The sequence below is a fragment of the Poecile atricapillus genome, chromosome 5 (genome assembly GCF_030490865.1).
Source record: "Poecile atricapillus isolate bPoeAtr1 chromosome 5, bPoeAtr1.hap1, whole genome shotgun sequence".
Classification (NCBI taxonomy): Eukaryota; Metazoa; Chordata; class Aves; order Passeriformes; family Paridae; genus Poecile; species Poecile atricapillus.
In genome coordinates, this window is record NC_081253.1 from 33,072,378 (window position 1) to 33,090,975 (window position 18,598).

The following is an 18,598-nucleotide window of genomic DNA, read 5'->3' on the forward strand; positions in this document are numbered from 1 at the left end:
TTACCCAAAGGGACGGGACGGCTGTCGGGGTCTGTGCGGGGATGGCGCTCCTGGGGAAGAGAGCGCGGTCGGTGTGCCGGGGGCAGACACGCGGGACGGAGGAGCCGAGCCCCGGCCGCTGGCCCGGCGATGTCCCAGGGCAGGAGGGGCTGGGAGGAGACGGGGCGGGGTGGGGACAGCCGGGGGACCGGGAGGGGAGGGGACAGCCCGGGGACCGGGCCGGGAGGGGCGGGGACAGCCGGGGACCGGGCCGGGAGGGGCGGGGACAGCCCGGGGACCGGGCCGGGAGGGGAGGGGACAGCCGGGGGACCGGGAGGGGAGGGGACAGCCCGGGGGCGGGGCCGGGAGGGGCGGGGACAGCCCGGGACCGGGCCGGGAGGGGACAGCCGGGGGACCGGGCCGGGAGGGGAGGGGACAGCCGGGGGACCGGGCCGGGAGGGGAGGGGACAGCCGGGGGACCGGGCCGGGAGGGGAGGGGACAGCCGGGGACCGGGCCGGGAGGGGACAGCCGGGGGACCGGGCCGGGAGGGGCGGGGACAGCCCGGGACCGGGCCGGGAGGGGAGGGGACAGCCCGGGACTGGGCCGGGAGGGGAGGGGACAGCCCGGGGGCGGGGCCGGGAGGAGGGGGCGGGGCTTCGTCCCGGCCCGCGCCCCCATTGGCTGCCGCCCGTGAGGCGATGTGGGGCCAGCCGGCGTGGTCCCGGCGCTGCCAGCGGGAGCGGCGATGGCGGCGGGCGCTATGTGGGTCCTGGCGGCGGGAGCGGGAGCAGTGGGTGGATCCCACCCGATCGGGTGGGGGGCAGTGGGTGGGTCCCGGCTGCGGGATCAGGAGCGGCGGTGCTGGTGAACGGCGGGGTCCCGGCGGGGTTGCGGCGGCCGCGGCTCACGGTGCCCGTGTCCGGCAGGGAGGTTCGGCGGCGTGGCGGCCCTTGGCGCTCGGCGGCGGCCACGGAGCTGCCGGCCTGGCGGCTGCGCTGCGAGGGCGGGCGGCAGCTCTGGCGCTACCTGGGCGATGGCGATGTCGAGGAGCGGCGAGCGCAGACAGCGCTGGAGCAGCACAGCCTCGGGCTGGACACGGTGCGGGGGGCCCGGGCCGGGGCGGCGGGGCCGTGCCCGGGGCGGCGGGGCCGTGCCCAGGGCGCACCGCTGAGGTGCCCCTGTCTCCCCGCAGGGCGCGACGCTGCAGACGCTGCCGGCGGCCGGCTCGGCCCGGGAGGCGGCTCGCAACGGGATGCGGTTCTACGCGGCGCTGCAAGCTGAGGACGGGCACTGGGCGGGCGACTACGGCGGGCCGCTGTTCCTGCTGCCAGGTAGGTCTGGGCACCTGCCCGGGGGTGAGTGCCCTGTGGTTCGGCTCTCTGCAGTGCCGGCCTCTCTGGTCCTTCTAGGTCTCCTCATCACCTGCCACACTGCCAAAATCCAGCTGCCCGAGGGGTTCCGGAAGGAGATGGTACGCTACCTGCGCTCTGTGCAGCTCCCGGACGGAGGCTGGGGCTTGTGAGTAGCAAAGATACTTCTTTGAGTGACGGCAGCTCCAAGGTCCAGGACTTGGAGCTGCTGTCAGCTCTGCCCAGGCTCGGGGAGGGGGACTCAGCACCTGTGATCGGTGTGAGTGGTTGGTCTTGCTTGTACAGAACTACAAGTACATTGTTTGTCACAGAGGTGGCCGTAGCATCGGGTCTGGCCACACCTCAGGGACACTATATCCCAAAGCATCATGTGTGACAGGGTAGTGCAGAGCAACGTTTTTCACTGTATTAGTTCCTTCTTTTCCAAGGTCACCCTTGGTATCCCACTTCACCCTAACAAAAGCAGCTTTTTACAGTGGCTTGTGTCTGGCTAATGGCAATAGCTGACTAATGGGTGTGATGTTTCTGTATGTGCTCCTGGCAGACATGTGGAAGACAAATCAACAGTGTTTGGCACAGCCCTCAACTACATAGCCTTGAGGATCCTGGGGCTTGGACCAGATGATCCTGACATTGTGCGGGCCCGTGTCAACCTGCACAGCAAAGGTCAGCCATGGTACCCTGGTGAGAGAGGTCTGGTCAGACCTGAGGGCTGCAGGGAGCACTGGGGGCTGCCAACTAGTGGAAGAACTGTTGTTCTTACTTGCCTTTCAAGGCAACTGCATTTTCAATTAATGATGGGAAGCTGTGTTGCATTTTTCTACCATTGCCTGCTTGCCCTGTTTTGGGACATATATCCCAGCCTGAGTAGAGTGCTCCCAAACATGGGGAGAAGCGGGCCCTGTGATGGGGAAGAAAGTTGGGAGCTGGCATGGCTGTGTTAACCCTGAAAGCTGATACTGTTTTGTGCAGGAGGTGCTGTGGGAATCCCTTCCTGGGGCAAGTTTTGGCTGGCTGTCTTGAACGTTTACAGCTGGGAGGGAATGAACACGCTTCTCCCAGAGATGTGGTATGTGCCCCCTCACTGTGGAGAGAGGAGGCAGTCTCAGTCCTGCCACTGGCCTCGACCCAGAACTGTCCCAGGCACTGCCAGGAGCTGGGGGTGCTCAGGCTGCTCGTCATCTGGGAGCCAGCAGCAGGCCAGCCAGTAGGTGGATAGCACTGAACACTGCATCCATGGGAGATGCCAGAGCGCAGCTCTGATAGCATTTCCCACAGGGTCCCTAATATATTAATGTGGTCCCTGCCTGCCACCAGTATTTCCAGCAGCAGAACTGGACCCTAGCAGGAAGGGACAGCCACATGTACCCTCTCTGAATCCTCACAGGGCTGCTGGATGTCAGAGGGGGAAAGTGTCTGACACTATCCCTGGAGGAAATCAGGGGCTGCACAGTACCAAGGGCTGCTGGTGCTTTGTCAGCAAATGCCATTAACTGTGGCCTTCAACATCCCATGTGACTGAACCGGCTTCTCTCCTTCCTCTTTGAGCTTGAGGTCCTCCCTGCCCTGTGTCAGCTGGGCCTGGAGTGGTCTCAGGAGGGAGTATCCCTGTTGGAGGGGGAGTCTGAGCAGGGCCAGGCTGTGTGTATATCCCCTAGTGTAGGGGGCAGGGAAAGGCCTGCCCTGCTCTGGGCATTCTGCACATCTCTCTGCTGGCCCTTGCCTTCCTTGTTCCTCACAGCAGCTCTTTCTCTGTTGCAATCAGGCTGCTTCCCACATGGTTTCCAGCCCATCCGTCGCGGCTCTGGTGTCACTGCCGCCAGGTTTACCTTCCCATGAGCTACTGCTATGCTAAGCGTTTGTCAGCAGAAGAGGACGAGCTGATACGGAGCTTGCGGCAGGTAAGGAAGGAGCTGATCCTGCTGGACAGGGATACATGGCTCCATGAGCACCTGCTGTGCTGGCCATGCCCTTGTGAGCCAGCCTCTGGCTTGTCAAGTGGCAGCTCTCATCAGCTGCACAGTCTCTGTCAGACAGCAGAGCCAGCTCCCAGCAGTGACTGCCCTGGGTGCTTGCTCCTGGCTGACCAGGCTGCCCTTTGCTGTCCTGTGCCAGGAGCTCTATGTGCAAGACTACGCCAGCATAGACTGGCCAGCACAGAGGAACAACGTGGCTGCCTGTGATGTGTACACCCCACACAGCTGGCTGCTGGATACTGCCTATGGTGAGTGCAGGAGCTGCTGTGAGGAATACTGAAGCTCCCTTCTACCCTCAGAGCTCTTTAGGGTCTACTACCAGCTGCTGGTGTATGCCCTGCAGCTGGGATGGAGACAGGAATTATGTGATCCGTGGGGTTCTCCCTCCCTGAGAGCAGGAGGGCCTTGTGCCCATGTCCTCAGGCCACTCTGGGGCAGAGCTTCACATTGTCCTGATGCTTAATCTGTTGTTGTGTGAGTTCAGGTGGCCACAGCAAGTGAATCTGGCTGCACAGGGTGGGTTTTTTTTCACTGCATGTCCCTTTCTTCTCCTGTAGCCATCATGAACATGTATGAAGCTCACCACAGCACTCACCTGCGGCAGCGAGCCGTCACAGAGCTGTACGACCACATCAAGGCTGATGATAGATTCACCAAGTGCATCAGCATCGGGCCAGTAGGACACTTGCTGTTAATCCTTTCATATCTCACCCTTTGTTCTTTAAGGACCAGCTTGTGCAATTGTGGCATGTAATAATCACCAGAGCTCTCTCAACTCCCGCTGCTCCTGATGCTCAAGAGCTTAAGGCTGACAGGGCACAGGAGATGCAGAGGCCATGAGGACAGCTGTGGCCCTGGTGAGGAGTATCTGTCCTTGAGGTCCAGGGAGATGATCTGAGAGGAGGCTCTGGAGTAATCTCATGGCACCTGACTCAGCTATGCTGGGTGATGCTAAAGGTGGAGCCATTGGGATGAAGGCTGAGAGAACCTCTGGATGGCTTTGTGTTGAGTGGGGGGATGTATGTCTCTGGGGCTGGAAGAAGCTCTATCCAGAGCAGTGACAATGCTCCTCTTGGCAGATCTCTAAGACAATCAACATGCTGGTTCGCTGGTTCGTGGAAGGGAAGGACTCCCCAGCTTTCCAGGAGCATGTGTCCAGGATACCTGACTATCTCTGGTAAGGGCTGAGTGTGTCCCATCTGGCACAGCACACCCATGGCTCCTGACTTGCCTCCTGGTGCTCCCACTGTGCCTGTGCTGCAGCTCTGTGCTCTCTCCTCCCACAGGCTGGGCCTCGACGGCATGAAGATGCAGGTGAAGTGCTGTAGGAGCTCACCTGTGACTGAAGGGACCCTGGTGTGCTGGGGCAGCCTGTGGAGTAATGGGATAGTGTGTTCATCCCAGGCCTGAGCTCCTGGTGTCTCACTTCTGGTGCCTGGTGGCCTTCTCAATGCCACTTCCCCCAGCTGTGCTAGGAGGGAGTACTGTGTGTCCTGTTAGTTTGCCTTCCTGTGGCTGGGAGCTGAGAGGCCTCCATTCCCTCCATCCTCTTGAGTCTTGGGAGAAGGGCAGGAGAAAACCAGGCCCCTTATCCTGTGTGTGGGCTGAGCTCTGCCTCTCTGAGCCATTTTGTCCAGCTGTTCCTTAATGCTAGCCACCTCTCCTGCCTTGGCTGTGCACAGAGCAGACTGAAGCAGCTGTCTTATTTCATTCCTATTAATTCCCTATTTCATGTTCCTTTGCTATCCCTTGACCTGCTGGATCTGTCCTCTCTGTGCCAGCATGTCAGCCGTGATGCAGGGTGACACTGGGGGTAATGCAGGAGGAATGTGCTGTCCCTTAGTCCCCACAGCTGGGTCAGGCTGCTGCTGGCACCTGCCTCTCACTACCTGTTTTCTCTCTTCCAGGGCACAAACGGATCCCAGCTCTGGGATACTGCTTTTGCCATCCAAGCCTTCTTGGAGGTAATGCACCCTTCAGTGCTACATGCTGCCTTGGGAAAATGGTCTCTGCTCATGAGTCCCCAAAGACCAGAGCTCCTGCTGTGCACCCCCTTGGAGCTCTGTTCTGGCCTGGCATTCTGTGACTGAGCTGGCAATGTCTGGCTGCAGCTCCTTGCTGACTGCTCACTGTGCATCTCTGTGTCTAGGCAGAAGCCCAGGAGATGCCTGAATTCACCTCCTGCCTCCAGAATGCCCATGGGTTCCTCCAGTTCTCCCAGGTGAGCAGAGCTGGTCAGTGGTGTCTCACATACTGGCTGTGCAGGCTTGACTGTTGCTCAGAACCCTGTTGGATGCATCTGTTGCCTTCTGTAAAGAGCTTCTGAAGGGCTGACTAGCAAAGTCCCAGGCCCAGCCTCCTGTGTTCTACTCCCGGTTTTCTTTGACACTTGGAGAGAACCTTGGCAAGGCCCAGGAGTGCTTTGGTTGTCTGCCTGAGCTTAGAGAGGCTGGAAAACTGAAAGCTTAGGGTTATTTGCCCTTCATCTTATCTGGTACCAAGACATTTGAGGCACCCTTCTGGGAAACCCAGTATCATTCAATAGTGACTGTATGAGTTCAGCTTCTGCTGGCCAGGCCAGCAGTGGCTCAAGGTGAGGGTCAATGTCACCAGCAGCTTGGTGCATATGCGGTCATGGGTCTTGTTCATGGTGCTGCCAACAGGAGCATTGAAAGCAGATGGTTCCCTGGCAGGCAAGCTCCCAAAGGGGACTTCAGCAGCACTTGCTGAAAGCAGGCCAAAAGGTGATCTCTCTACTCCCTGCTCCACAGCTGACCACTTTCCTATCTGCTTCCCTCAGTGGAAGGCGGGTACTGTCCACTTCCACATGGTTCTGTACCTGCAGTGGTTTCAGCCCATGGTCCTGCAGCCAGGCACCTTCAGGCTGCCCTCACTTGTTTCTTGTCTCCTGCAGATCCCAGAGAACCCACCCGACTACCAGAAATATTATCGCCATATGAACAAGGTATGATGGCTGGGCAGGGGCATGAGTGGGGCAGGGATTTGGGCAGAGGGAATAGGAAATGGGCAGCACCTGCCCTCTTCCAAGAATAGAGTGGCTGAGGGAAAGTGATCCTGTTCCTTAAGCCTACCTGATCCTTTCCCAGGGTGGCTTCCCCTTCAGCACGCGGGACTGTGGCTGGATTGTGGCAGATTGCACAGCGGAGGGGCTGAAGGCAGTTATGCTGCTGCAGGAGAAGTGTCCCTTCATAGCCAAGCCTGTGCCTGCTGAGCGCCTCTTTGATGCTGTGAATGTGGTAAGAGCCGCAAAAATTAGGCCAAGGGACTTGAAGGACTGTAAGAGAAGCCAAGGCCCAAGGAACTGCTAAATCTAGTATTAGGTCTGGTATTAGATCTGGTTAGATCTGAGCTAGTAAGAGGCATGGTGTGGTAACACTCTGTTGTGGTTCAGAGTTGCCTATTTTACCTGATGTCATGTGATGGCCCAGATTGGGCCTGCCTGCCTGTCATGGTGGTTTGGGACCTGGGTTTTCTGCCAGCCCCATAGACCTGTAGGTCTGACTTTGTCCTCAGAGCTGGCTTGGGGCCAGACTGGACTAGTACTCCCCATGAGGTTGTCCCACCCCACTCTCTCCTTGTCTGGGCAGTTGCTGAGCATGAGGAACTCGGATGGAGGCTTTGCCACTTATGAAACCAAACGAGGAGGCCACTTACTGGAGCTGCTGAACCCCTCGGAGGTGTTTGGTAAGGGGAGCTGTGGGGCTTGGCTGTCCTGCCCACTGTGAAGGGACAAAGTGGCCTGGGCTGAGCATGCCCAGCGGGTGCCTGACAGGGGATGTGTGCCCTGGCTCTGAGGGACAGGCCAGCAGTGGGCTGTGGCACTGATACTCACTGCCTGCTGGCAGGTGACATCATGATTGACTACACATACGTGGAATGTACATCAGCTGTCATGCAGGCACTAAGACACTTCCAGAGCCAGTTCCCTGAGCACCGAGCCCAGGAGATCAGGTGAGGAGGCACTGAGATGAGAGCTGGGCAGGGGAGAAGACAGGCTTACTGTCCTGAGCTGCCTGTCATGACCTCCTGAAATACGTATCTGCCTGTCTGCATGCTCTTGGCTCTTGTGCCTTCCAATAATGGGACCTATCAAAGCCCCACAGGGGCTGATGGAGCCCCCAGTGAAGCAGACACTGAATTTGAGCTGCTTCTGAAGTGGATGGCTTCTTTCCTGTCCAGGGAGACTCTGCAGAAGGGCCTGGATTTCTGTCGCAAGAAGCAACGAGCTGATGGGTCCTGGGAAGGGTAAGCAGAGATCCCAGCACTCAGCTGGCCCCAGTGTGAGAGGGATCATCATGGCAAGCGTCCCTGGCTGGCAGGAGGGTCTGTGGGAGGGGAAGTAGGGGCTGATCCTCCTCCAGCTGTTGTGCTTTGCTCTCAGTTACTCCTCTCCAGCCCAGGTAGAACAGGTACCTTGTGCATTGCACAAGACCCAGAGAAGTTTGGGGTGGCTCCAGCTCCTGTGGTCCCAGTTCTGCTGACATTTGAGTTAACTGGGAGCAGGTGCTGGTGGGAGTGGGTACGGTTGGGCCATAGGGGAAGGCAGGCTGCAGCTCTGTGCCTGGCTCTGCTCTGCTGTGATCACAGCTGTGTTACAGCCTGCTTCTCCCTGGGGCCTTGCACCCCTGACAGTGCTGCTCTCCCCTTCTTCCTAGGAGCTGGGGGGTTTGTTTCACCTATGGCACCTGGTTTGGTCTGGAGGCGTTTGCCAGCATGCAGCACACATACCACAACGGGTGAGAAGGGGATGTCTGGGTGCCCTGCCCCTACCTACCTCCTGGGCCAGGGTAGGACTCCATGGTGGGGCTGGCTGGATGCCCTGGCTGCACATGGACTCTTGTGCTTCAGGGACTGTTCCTCCCAAACCCTGTGCCTGCAATATGGCCAGGGCTCTTGCTGCCTGACCCTCAACCTCTCGGGGCAGTGCTGGCCACAGACACTGCTTCTCTTTGCAGCTGAGAACTGTGGGCATCCAAACACTCTGTGTCCACAGTCCTGTCTTGATTCTGCCCCCCCTGATCTCTGCAGGACTGTGTGCCGAGAGGTGGCCCAGGCCTGCCAGTTCCTCGTCTCCAAGCAGATGGCAGATGGCGGGTGGGGAGAGGATTTTGAGTCCTGCGAGCAGCGCAAGTACGTGCAGAGTGCCGAGTCGCAGATCCACAACACCTGTTGGGCCCTGCTTGGACTCATGGCTGTCAGGTAAGAGGAGCCTCACCTGGCCCCAGTGCTCAGGGAAAAGAGATGCAAGCTGGGTTGGGTGGCCTAGGGCCTGGCTAGTGTGACCCAGTGAAAAGCAAAGCTTTTGGTCATGGCTGCAGGCCTCCAGCCTGGGAAAATGGTGCCATATTCATATCTAGTGTCTTGGGGTTGTGGGGAGCCCTTCCCAAAGCACTCAGCATGCCTGGGGCAAGCTTGGGGCAGCCTAGAGGTGGTTGAGTTCCCCAGGCACATGGATAAGGGTTTGCAGATGGTTTGGACAAAGATGCTTACATTTCCCTTGTGCTTTGTAGGTACCCTGACATCAGTGTGCTGGAAAGAGGCATTAAAGTGTTGATGGATAAGCAGCTGCCCAATGGGGACTGGCCTCAGGTACATCTTTAGTCTTTCTGAGGTTCCTGAACATGCAGCAGTCCCGTCACTCATAGCATTCTGCTCTCTGTTTCTCTCCCAGGAGAACATTGCTGGGGTGTTCAATAAGTCATGTGCCATCAGTTACACCGCGTACCGCAACATCTTCCCGATCTGGACGCTGGGCCGATTCTGCCGGCTGCACCCCAGCAGCCCTCTGGCTGGGCAGCTGCCAGCCAGAGCCAGACCCTCAGCTGAGGCAGGGCAGGAGGAGCAGGGAGCCCTGTCTGCTTAAACCTGGACCTCTGGGGATGCCATGGCCCTGGACTTGTCTTGGATCCCGGTGTCTGCATGGGGCCGTGGCGGTGTGTGCTGCATGGGATATCTCAGTGCTGACCTTAGCATGTGGACTGCTGCCCCTGCCAGGAATGGGTGCTGCACTGGTGCTGCAGAGCCTCTGCGTGCTGTGGAACCTCTTCTAAACATTCCCTTTCTAAGTTTTTTTCCAGGTATATTCTCCATCTCCAGATGGGGAGTGAAGTGCCTTTTCAGACCATTTTGAAGATCTGACGAAGCTGCCAAACTGTGTTGTATTTGACATCTGGACAGACTCTCCTCGGTTGCAAGGCTGTCTTTATTGTCACAGGCTGTCTGTCTATACCAATAGTGTGGGATTTGGGGTCTCCCCTGTGCCCACCATCGGGGGTGGGGGGAGGCACTGCACAATCCCTGCTGAGCTGAGCTCTGTACTGTGGGTGCCAGTGATGGCCTTTGAATTGCTTGCTCTGCTCTGGAGCCCATGCTGGGAGGGGAAGGACACCTGTCCTCCCCCAGCTGGTGGCACCTAGCTTCTGCAGGTGAAGTCACTAGCAGCCCTTGGAAAAGGGGCAGCTGAAGCAGAAAGCTGTGAGGTGGTTGGCACCATGGCCCCAGGGCTCCAGCCTTGCCCCAGCACAGGCCATGGTGCTGTGGGGCATTCACAGGTCATTGTCAGAGCTGGATATCAGATGGGATAATAAATTGCTAAGCGTGATGCAAGAGGAACTTCACTGTGTTCTCCTTTCTGTCTGCTAGTGTGTGTCCCAGGCAGAGGGGAGCTGGCCCAGCAGCCTCATGTCACATGCCTTGGGTTGCCTGTCCCCAGAAGTATGAGCACTGTATCTACCAAACCATGCTGGGAGCCTGTGCCTCCTCTAATGCATTTAGCCCCAGAAAAATATAATCAAAGAAGCAGCTCAGTAAACGGGGACGATCACTTCCCTCATCCTGCTGCTTACACTGATGTGGGTAAGCAAGCTAGAGAAATTTATTTATTGAAGAAGATTCAACTCAGGCTGTCTCAACTCAGCCTGTCAGGTTTAACATGACGTGAGCATGACTTGACAAAAAGCTTTAGACTTAGTAATACCAGAATAAGGAATCACCCCTGTGCAGGGAAGCAATAGGGAAGAATATCTGCTTTAGGGCATGAAACACAGAACAGGTTGTCTCATCCCAGAGTTCTCCTTATCTTCTGCACTTCCCTAGGTTCCTCCCTGGTTCAGCAGGGAAAATCACTGCTCCCACCTGTCCATCCCCTTGCCCAGCAGGCACCCATTTGTGTGTGGACATGAGCTTCTGGCCACAAGCAGCCAGGCAGCAACCGGAGCATTGGGCACCAGACGCTGGGCTGATGTTTTCTTCCATAAAGCAAGAAAAACAGTCAGAAGAACAGAAGGAAATTTGACAGTGTATCTCTCTAAGAATCTAATTGTCCTGTGCAAGTCAACAGTGGATGACTTTCTTCTCTAAGAGATGTTTACATTCTTGTCTCCTGGGAAGATGTTTCATATGATTATGGGTCCTCTATTTTCACAGGTGCAATTCCTTTCTCATAGGAACTTGTTAGGCCAGCTGTGAGCTGTACCCAGCCGAAGCAGCAAGCCTGAGCCATGGTTTTATAAGGCCTTTCTTTTGTAAGAATATACATGCAATATATGCAGTAAACAGCCTCCTGCAGAAAGAAGACATCAATGCATGTTGTCTTTAGCTGCCCTCTGGCACAGGAGTCCCCTGGGGCAAAGGTCTCTGTGGTAGGACATGGGCATCAGCATTGGCAAGGCTTGAGGAGTGGCAGGGACTCTGCCCCCCCTGTTGATTTCAGTACTCCCCTGAAAGGGGTGTGAGCAGCATTTGTGCCCTGGGCCACACATCCCGTGTCTGTGTCACACCCCTGCGTGTATGCCAGCCACCCAGCAATGGGACGTGTCCCAAAGAGGCTGTGGTGGCTCCTGTGGAAGGCCCTGGTGCCCTTCCCACTACAGCCCCATGGGGGCTCCTTCTGCTGCCCTGGGCAGGCAGAGCAGAGGAGCATCTGCTCGTTTATTGTTTGAGCAGTTTCTAATGTCCCTATTTTTCAACTTTGTTCAACACTTGGGGGAATGTCTTCCTCGCAAGCTGGGGCAGTTTGGGTGTGTCCTAGGGCTCTTTGTGACACAGTGCACCATGGTCACCGTGGGATGGGAATGGACAGAGTGTAGAAGGATGACCCTTTGTGACAAGTCATGACATAGGTGCTGGCGATGACACAGCCACGCCACAGTGCTCAGTGCATGCAGCGAGACAGGACGGGACAGAGCAGTGCTGTGAGGAGCCCCCACACAGCCAACTCATTCTTTGCCGATCTGGAGCTTTCCCAAACTGTTACTGTTTCAGGTGACCTTGAAGCCAGACTGTGGCACTTGGTGACCATAGGCTTCTCAAGTTTTCTTTTTTGCAGGTGCCCTCAACACCAGTCTGTAGGAGTTGCCGACACGGAGCCTTTCCAAAATGTCCCCTGTCACTGTGGCAGGAGGTCTTGAGGCCAGACTGCAGGACTTAGTGTCCTGTAGCCTTCCCAAGGCTTCTCTTTTGTAGGTTCCTTCAAGGCACAGCTGCAGCCCTTGCTGGACCTGGAGCTTTTCCGAGGAGCTTTTCTCCCCTGCAACGAGGAATACATCCAGACTTTGACATGGCAGAGAAACGCTCCAACCTGCCCAAGAAGGTGGAAGAATGCGCTGGTGGTGCCCCACCACAGCAAGGTAATGAGATGGAGCAGCTCCAGCTGCTGCAGAAGGGTGAGTGGCAGAGCTGGCCCACAGGGCTGGTGCCTGCAGCCAGCATGGCCCTGATCCATCCCATCCCATCCCAGTGGACGTGCCCACGGATAGGACAAAACAGGGGCTGGGGCTGGTCCCCCTGGCAGCCATTCTCCATCCTCAGGGCATCCTGAGGCTGTTCCTGCCTGGGCACTGCAGGGCTGGGCTGTGTTCTCCAGCCTCTTCTGCAGCTCTTTCAGCTCTGACATTCCTTGCTCTTTGCCAGATGCAGGGAGGGACCTGACAAAAGAGGAGAACTCTGCCCGTAGCAGCTGGTGCTTTATAGGCCAGGTACTGAGAACCATCCCCACCTTCTCAGCCAAGCAGCACAGTTGGAGCACTCAGTGGATCATCCCTCTCTTCCCTATTGTTCCTTCTTTTGCAGATGTTTACGAACAAAGGCGCTTGGTGTCGAGACATGATCACCATGTTGACCAAGCGTGAGGCAAAGCCTGACCCTGCACCCACTCAGAGCATAGCTCCTGCTCCCAGCATGGATTCTTTTGGAGACAGGATTGTCTCCAGTCCAAATCAAGTAAGCAGCCTGTGGCCAGGGCTGGGTGTCCCCAGGAATTGCATGGTGCCTCAAGCCATTTCCACTGGACCTCCTCAGCCTTTGAGTTCAACCCAGTGTGGTGGGAAGCACTTCTCAGCGGAAACTGGGGAAGCTGCTCCCTCTGGCAGCTCTCCAAGTCTCCCTGTGCCTTCTCCAGGTGCCAGGTTTTGTTTGGAACATGCATCAGAGGCTCATGTCCAGTGAGGCTCCAGACGACAGGCTGTTCATGGACATCCTGAGGCTGACTGATGCCCACCCCACTGATGTGGCAGTGACCCTCCTGCGCTGTGCCCCATCATGTGATAGGTACAGAACCCACCCGTCTTGAGGGCTCAGGTCTAACCAGCCTGTAGGGCCCATCACCCTGTACAGCCAATCCAGTGGGGTCTTCTAGACAGGCAGATTTCCAGGAGCCACTGGACCCTCCATTTCCCAGCCCCTAAGCCTCCTGCCATGCTCCCTCCCTACCCCTCAGGGCACTGTGGCTCTGTCATCTGGATCCCTGTGGCTGCCCAGGCCATGGTGCTCTGGCTGAGACCCCCCTGACACACAGCTCTGGTCCTACAGAGGTGCTGCAAGCATGTGGAAAACCATAGCATCATCAGGAACAACACTGGACAAGGTGCTGCCATCACTGCTCTCTGTGCTGGAGGGCTGGCCACAGCAGAGAATGTACACCTCAGATGGAGACAATACGGATGTATTTTCCCTGGCTGTGAGTTTCTGGAACTGGCCTTTGCTTGCACCCAGGTTGCCTCTCCATCCTCAGGCGCTGGGCTGACACCTGGGTTTGGGGCAGGTTTGGGGACACCAGGCCAAGTCTTCCCTGGTCTCCCCTGGCCTCTCCCTTGCACACTCAGCCCTGCCACTTGGCACTGAGTGCTGTCTCTGGGTGGTTTATCCTTTGCAGGCAACCAGGGTGGTTTGGGAGATTCTCCGCCTGCCCTGGTGCCCAGAGCCGTTTATGGAATATTCCCCCCATCTCGTCGTGGCTCTGCTCTTCCAAGTTTTTATCAGTACAGAGCAGGTGCCAGAGGAGGTCGATAATTTCTGGAGGACATGTCAGGAGCAACACGGCCTTTCCACGAGCATCAACAGGTGCTCCATCCCAGTCCTCCTGTCACTGCCACGGCCCCAGGGCTGCAGCCTGGGCTCCCAGAATGACCTGGGCTTTGCTCTGCACACAGGTTTGCAATGCAGACTTTAAGGGCGCTGTTCCACCATCTGCGCTGTGTGCATTTACTGGTTGCAATGGAACGCAAGTGTGGTTGGGACACCCTTCTCTGTGTTGACACCCACCACTATGCTGTGGGTCTGCTGGCCAGGTGAGAGCCCCTTCTGCCCACTGCCCCTGTCATTTGTGCCCAGGGTGCCCTACACAGTTCCCATGGTCATGGGCCAGAGAGCCTTGTCACAAAGAGACAGACGAGCAGATTGGAAAAGGGAGAGGAGGGTGCCCAGTACCAGCCACCTGCCAAAGTGCCCACAGGGTGCTTGGGAAAAGACGAGACCTCTGTCAGTGCTGGGAGAGGTTTTCCCACCCATCTCAGGGTTGACGGTGCCTCTTTCCCCCTGCCAGAGAGATGCGCCGTGTCTCCATCCCCTTGTGTTCGTGCATTGCACTCCGCCTGCTCAGGCTGCTCAACCAGGAGGAACCACGCTGGGAACTTGCTGCTATGGCGTTCCTTGTGGAGGTGAGCCCGATGGCCAGCGCTGCCTTGCTGAGCTGCTTCCCACCTCTCTGCCCTCTCCTAGCTGTGGCTGCCTGGGACAGTGCCCACAAGCTGTGCTGCTGCCTTGGCTCAGCCCTGTGTAGTTCTGAGCTCCTGCAACTGGACACCCTTGGCACTGCTCTTTGCTTTTCAGGTCCTGGAGTGCCTGGACTTGAATGAATGGGGTGAAAACCTCCTGGAGATCATGACAAAGCACCTGAAGAGCGAGTCCAAGGAGGAGTGTCACCTGGCACTCAGAGGCCTCGTGGTGCTCAGCCAAGATCCCTTGGTGGTGAGGAGGCAGTGGCTGAAGCTGTGCTGGCAGTGTGGGGCTGGGGAAAGCAGCCTCTTGGGCTTGGCTGGGCTTTGGGAGCTGTGGCAGCTGCTCCCAGCTCTCCTGTGTCGCTGTTTAGCTGCCCGAGTGCTTCGGGAGAGGCCTTTGGCCTCTGGGCTCCATGGCAGCAGGGTGGGGCTGCAGCACTGGAGCGGTGTTGGCAGTGCAGCTGTTCATGGATTCATACCACAAACACGTATTCCACACAGGCCAAAAAAATGTGCAGCCTGTCTGCAAGCTTGGTGCAGCTATTGAAGAATGCAGATGGAGAGGACATCAGGTTGACCCTCACTGTGTTCAAGAACATGCTCCTGAAAAAAGATATTCTAGTATCCAGCCCCACGGCCCTGAAACTGGCTGAGGCTCTCCGGCCCCTCTTTGACAGTGTAAGGCTCTGTGCCCCCAGCCACGGGCTCTGGGTGCTGCCCGAAAGTGTGGTGCCCTGTGCATTTTCAGGCCTGTGCACAGGGGAGTCTGGAGAATCCAGTGCTGAGTTTTTTCCTTTCCAACAGGACAACAGCCACATACAGCTGCTCTCCATTCAACTCTACCAAGAAGTGATGGAATTGGTAGAGGAAAAGGGAAAAAAGCCCTTGAAGGTGTTGGTGAGCGACAGCCTGCTGCCGCTCTTCTTCTATTGCCATAGTGAGAACAGGCGTGTGGCAGAGGTGAGGACTCCTGGGCGCTGCTGTCCCCATGGGAGGGGGCTCAACTGTCTCCCCACACCCTGGCACCTCATGGGCTCCAGCCTCCTCCTGGCCTTGGCACAAGGACATGGGTCCTATTCCTTGGGCTGTGGTGCCATCTCTGGGTCTCTGCTGCTCTGCAGTCTGCTCGGGAAACACTGCTTTCAGCACTAAGCTTCCTGAATAGGAAGGATCTCGAGCACCTGCTAAAGACAGAGGACCCATGGAACTTTGGCGAGCGTGTGGTAAGGACAGCCTGGAAGCCCCAGTTCCAGCCTGGAGAAGTCTCCTGCCTGTGGTGCCCAGTGTGTGGGGCTACACCTAGGGGCACCAGCTTTGCACCCCACATGCTGCTCCTTTCCCTGGGCCACATGAGCTCTTCTCCAGGCTCCAGTGGACCCAGGCCAGATGCTGATGGAGCACCCAACCCAGTTGGCTTCTGGTGTGGGGTGGTACCATGGCTCCCCAGGCACCCTGCCCCCTCCAAAGCCTGGTGCCAGTGGCTGCTGGCCGGGCCTCAGGGCTGTGTGGGCAGGGGAGGTAGTGCTGGGCACAGGGAGTGTCTGGCCAAGGAGCAGAGCCCGTGCTAACACTTCCCTCCATGCCCTGCCGCTCTCTCCAGCTGGCAGAGGACAGGAGCCAAGCGGGCAAGCACCTGCGGCAGGCTCTGCCATACCTGGAGAGCCCAGAGGAGCCCGTGCGAGAGGCAGCCATCAGGTCCATTGGTGAGCTACATGCCCTGGGTCTGGGTCCCTCCCTTCCCCATCGCAAGGAGGATCCAGGCCAGGGGCCATGACAGGCTCTGTGTTCCCAGGGATTGCCAGCTTGCTCATGAGGGGGCAGCAGGAAGAGCTGGAGATCATCTGGGAGGGTGAGTGAGGCCAGCAAGGTTTCAGTGGGAGCTGGGGGGGAGGCTGCAACTCCTGCCCCGGCTGCAGAGGGCTCTGCTCCCTGTGTGGACGAGGGGTGGTGTGGGCAGAGCACAGAAATGTTTCAGGGGTCTGTGGGATATTCGTGGCCAGCACCTTCCAGCCGATCCTTGTTGTCTCCTGCTTCCTCTAGGCCGTGGCAAGAGCTGGGTGGACTTTCAGGGTCCTTTCAGGGGGTTTCCTCACTCTGACCATGGGTCTGTTCTCTGTTTCAGCCCTTCAAGCCCTTAGCCAAGATGAGAGCCCCTCCAAGACAAATCTGACAGTTCAAGTCACGTTGTATGAGAGAGCTGCATCCCTGAATTCATCTTCTGCATCAAGACAACCAGGACAGCACCAGATCCCAAGCAAGAGGAGACAACCCGGAGCTCCAGGCACAGCTGATGCTGGGCACTCCTGAGCTTGCCTGGAAGCTTGGGTAGCTCCTGGCTTCTCCTTCCCTCTTTACTGATCCCTCCCTCCAGCCCTCAGACCCTGCCCGTTCCCTTCTTCTCCTCCCAGCTCATCCCTTGGCTTTGCTTGCTATTAATAAACATTTTCATCAATCAACATTTCAGCTTCTTTACCTTATTTGTATCATTGTGGAGCTAAAGTGAAGCCAAACCTGAGCTCTGGTGCACACAGGCCCCGTCCTGCTGCTCTTTTCTGCGCTGTGTTTTGTGCAGAGAGGAAAAAGGGCAGATCAGGCGGGAAAGGTCCCTGCCCTGAAAGTCCAGATTTGGATTTTAGAAGAGCCAACTTCGGTATTTTCTGAATGCAGCTGAGAGGGATTCCATGGCAAGCATCCACTGAGGGCAAAGGAACTTGGAATACTGGAAGTTATTCAAGAATAGCTTCCTTGAAAGCACAAGAGTGCTCCTTCCCTAAACAGGGTGTTATAAATACACATTATAATACTGGCTTTCCACAAAATGTTAGAATGGATGTTATATATATATATCTAGCTAAAGTAACTTTGCTATAGTCTTTATTTCTATTAACAAAACTTAGGCATAGTAGTAGAAGGGCTAATAGTTATGCTTGAACTGCCTGCTCACTTAGGATAACATCCAATGGACATATGATGAAGACCCCTGCTACCTTCTTCCATCTGAAGAAAGTATGGACCAAAACCCAAACTGGAGGTGATAATAAGAATGGACTAAAACCACAGCCAAAAAATTCACATGCTCTAAAAAAAGGCTGTCCCGAGGAAGAGTCATGTAAAATAGTTCTTAGAATATGTAAATTAATTTGAAGAAAAGTTTAAATATGTATAATTGCTTATGGCTATGTAATAGGCTGATGCAACAGAAACAGTATAGAAAGAGTGTCCCCAAAATAGTAGGTGTGCTCTTGGCAGAACACCCGGCTGTTAATCTTTGCTTTATCCTTGTCTCCTATTATCTCTTATTAAAACTTTCAACTTTTACCAGGAAGTAAATCTAGTTTTTCACAAGGGAAAGGAAGAGGGCAGAGACCACCCTGATTTACAGTGAGCTTTGGGTGTACTCAAAAGGAAACAAAAGAGGCAGCAGCACAGGGGCTGAGCCTCAGACACATGACCACCCACTGAACTGAGCACTGTGAGGCAGTGCTGGGATCCTGGGTGCGGTTCTGGTCCCCACAACTGAGGAATCACAGTTCCTGCCTCATACACACTCAGAAACCAAAGTGAGACCAGTGGGAAGAGACCATGCCAGTCTCTCTTGGGCATGACTGCTCAACAGCTGCTGTTTCTTCCTCTACCTGTGTTTGCTGACCCCAGAGCCAGAGCCAGGTCATGCTCTATTGTCCAAAGGCTGTTCAGAGCAGGCATGAAAAGTGTCCCATGCACAGTGGAGAGTCCTGGAAGGTGCTTACAAGAGCATCTAACCCAAATCTATCCTTTTTCAGTTTAAATATGTGGTTTTCTCCAGCAAGAAGGAGCTCCTCTGTCAGTGCCTGTTCTGCTTGCTGCCTTTGGGCCATCTAATGTTGGGACAAGGAATTTGCACCAATTCCAGAGTCTGCAATAAAAATAAAGATGCTGAATTTGGGACTGATAAGTTGGTGTGATGACTATATAAGGCTAAGATGGAGTCCTAAAACTTTGGATGCTGTGATGTTTGCTCATCATCTCAGCAGCTGAGAACTTGAGTGCAATTGCAGTTTTGCTCTTAGCTCTAGGAATCACAGAATCCCAGAGCAGTTTTTGTTGGAAGGTATTTTAAAGATCCTGTATTCCAGTTGCCTGTCTACGGGCAGGGACACCTTCCCTTAGAATTGGAAGAACTGGAGTAATCCATCTTTACCTTCCCTCCTCTGGATTTTGATCCAATGTGAAAATATCAGCTGGTTAAATTTTGTAGCTCACAGAAGTAGAAACAGG

The 18,598-nt window shown here is 56.2% G+C and overlaps 2 protein-coding genes across 2 annotated transcripts; both read left to right on the forward strand.

Annotated features, from left to right (window-relative positions):
• Positions 1-619: 619 nt before the first annotated feature.
• On the forward strand, positions 620-9,349 carry LSS (lanosterol synthase). The gene is made up of 22 exons (XM_058840297.1): positions 620-742; positions 907-1,078; positions 1,173-1,311; positions 1,390-1,498; positions 1,895-2,016; positions 2,323-2,419; positions 3,116-3,251; positions 3,466-3,574; positions 3,884-4,002; positions 4,406-4,503; positions 4,613-4,640; positions 5,234-5,290; positions 5,476-5,547; positions 6,241-6,291; positions 6,434-6,583; positions 6,935-7,031; positions 7,193-7,298; positions 7,527-7,592; positions 8,003-8,083; positions 8,376-8,546; positions 8,858-8,936; positions 9,019-9,349. The coding sequence occupies exons 1-22, from the start codon at positions 726-728 to the stop codon at positions 9,208-9,210; spliced, it is 2,268 nt and encodes a 755-aa protein (XP_058696280.1). The 5' UTR covers positions 620-725; the 3' UTR covers positions 9,211-9,349.
• Positions 9,350-11,897: 2,548 nt separating this feature from the next.
• Positions 11,898-15,194, forward strand: LOC131579932 (maestro heat-like repeat-containing protein family member 7). Its single transcript, XM_058840519.1, has 11 exons — positions 11,898-12,010; positions 12,258-12,322; positions 12,417-12,566; positions 12,745-12,893; positions 13,155-13,302; positions 13,498-13,685; positions 13,775-13,912; positions 14,167-14,281; positions 14,454-14,591; positions 14,843-15,019; positions 15,090-15,194. Exons 1-11 carry the CDS (start codon positions 11,905-11,907, stop codon positions 15,192-15,194), a joined length of 1,479 nt encoding a protein of 492 aa, XP_058696502.1. The 5' UTR covers positions 11,898-11,904.
• Positions 15,195-18,598: the final 3,404 nt, after the last annotated feature.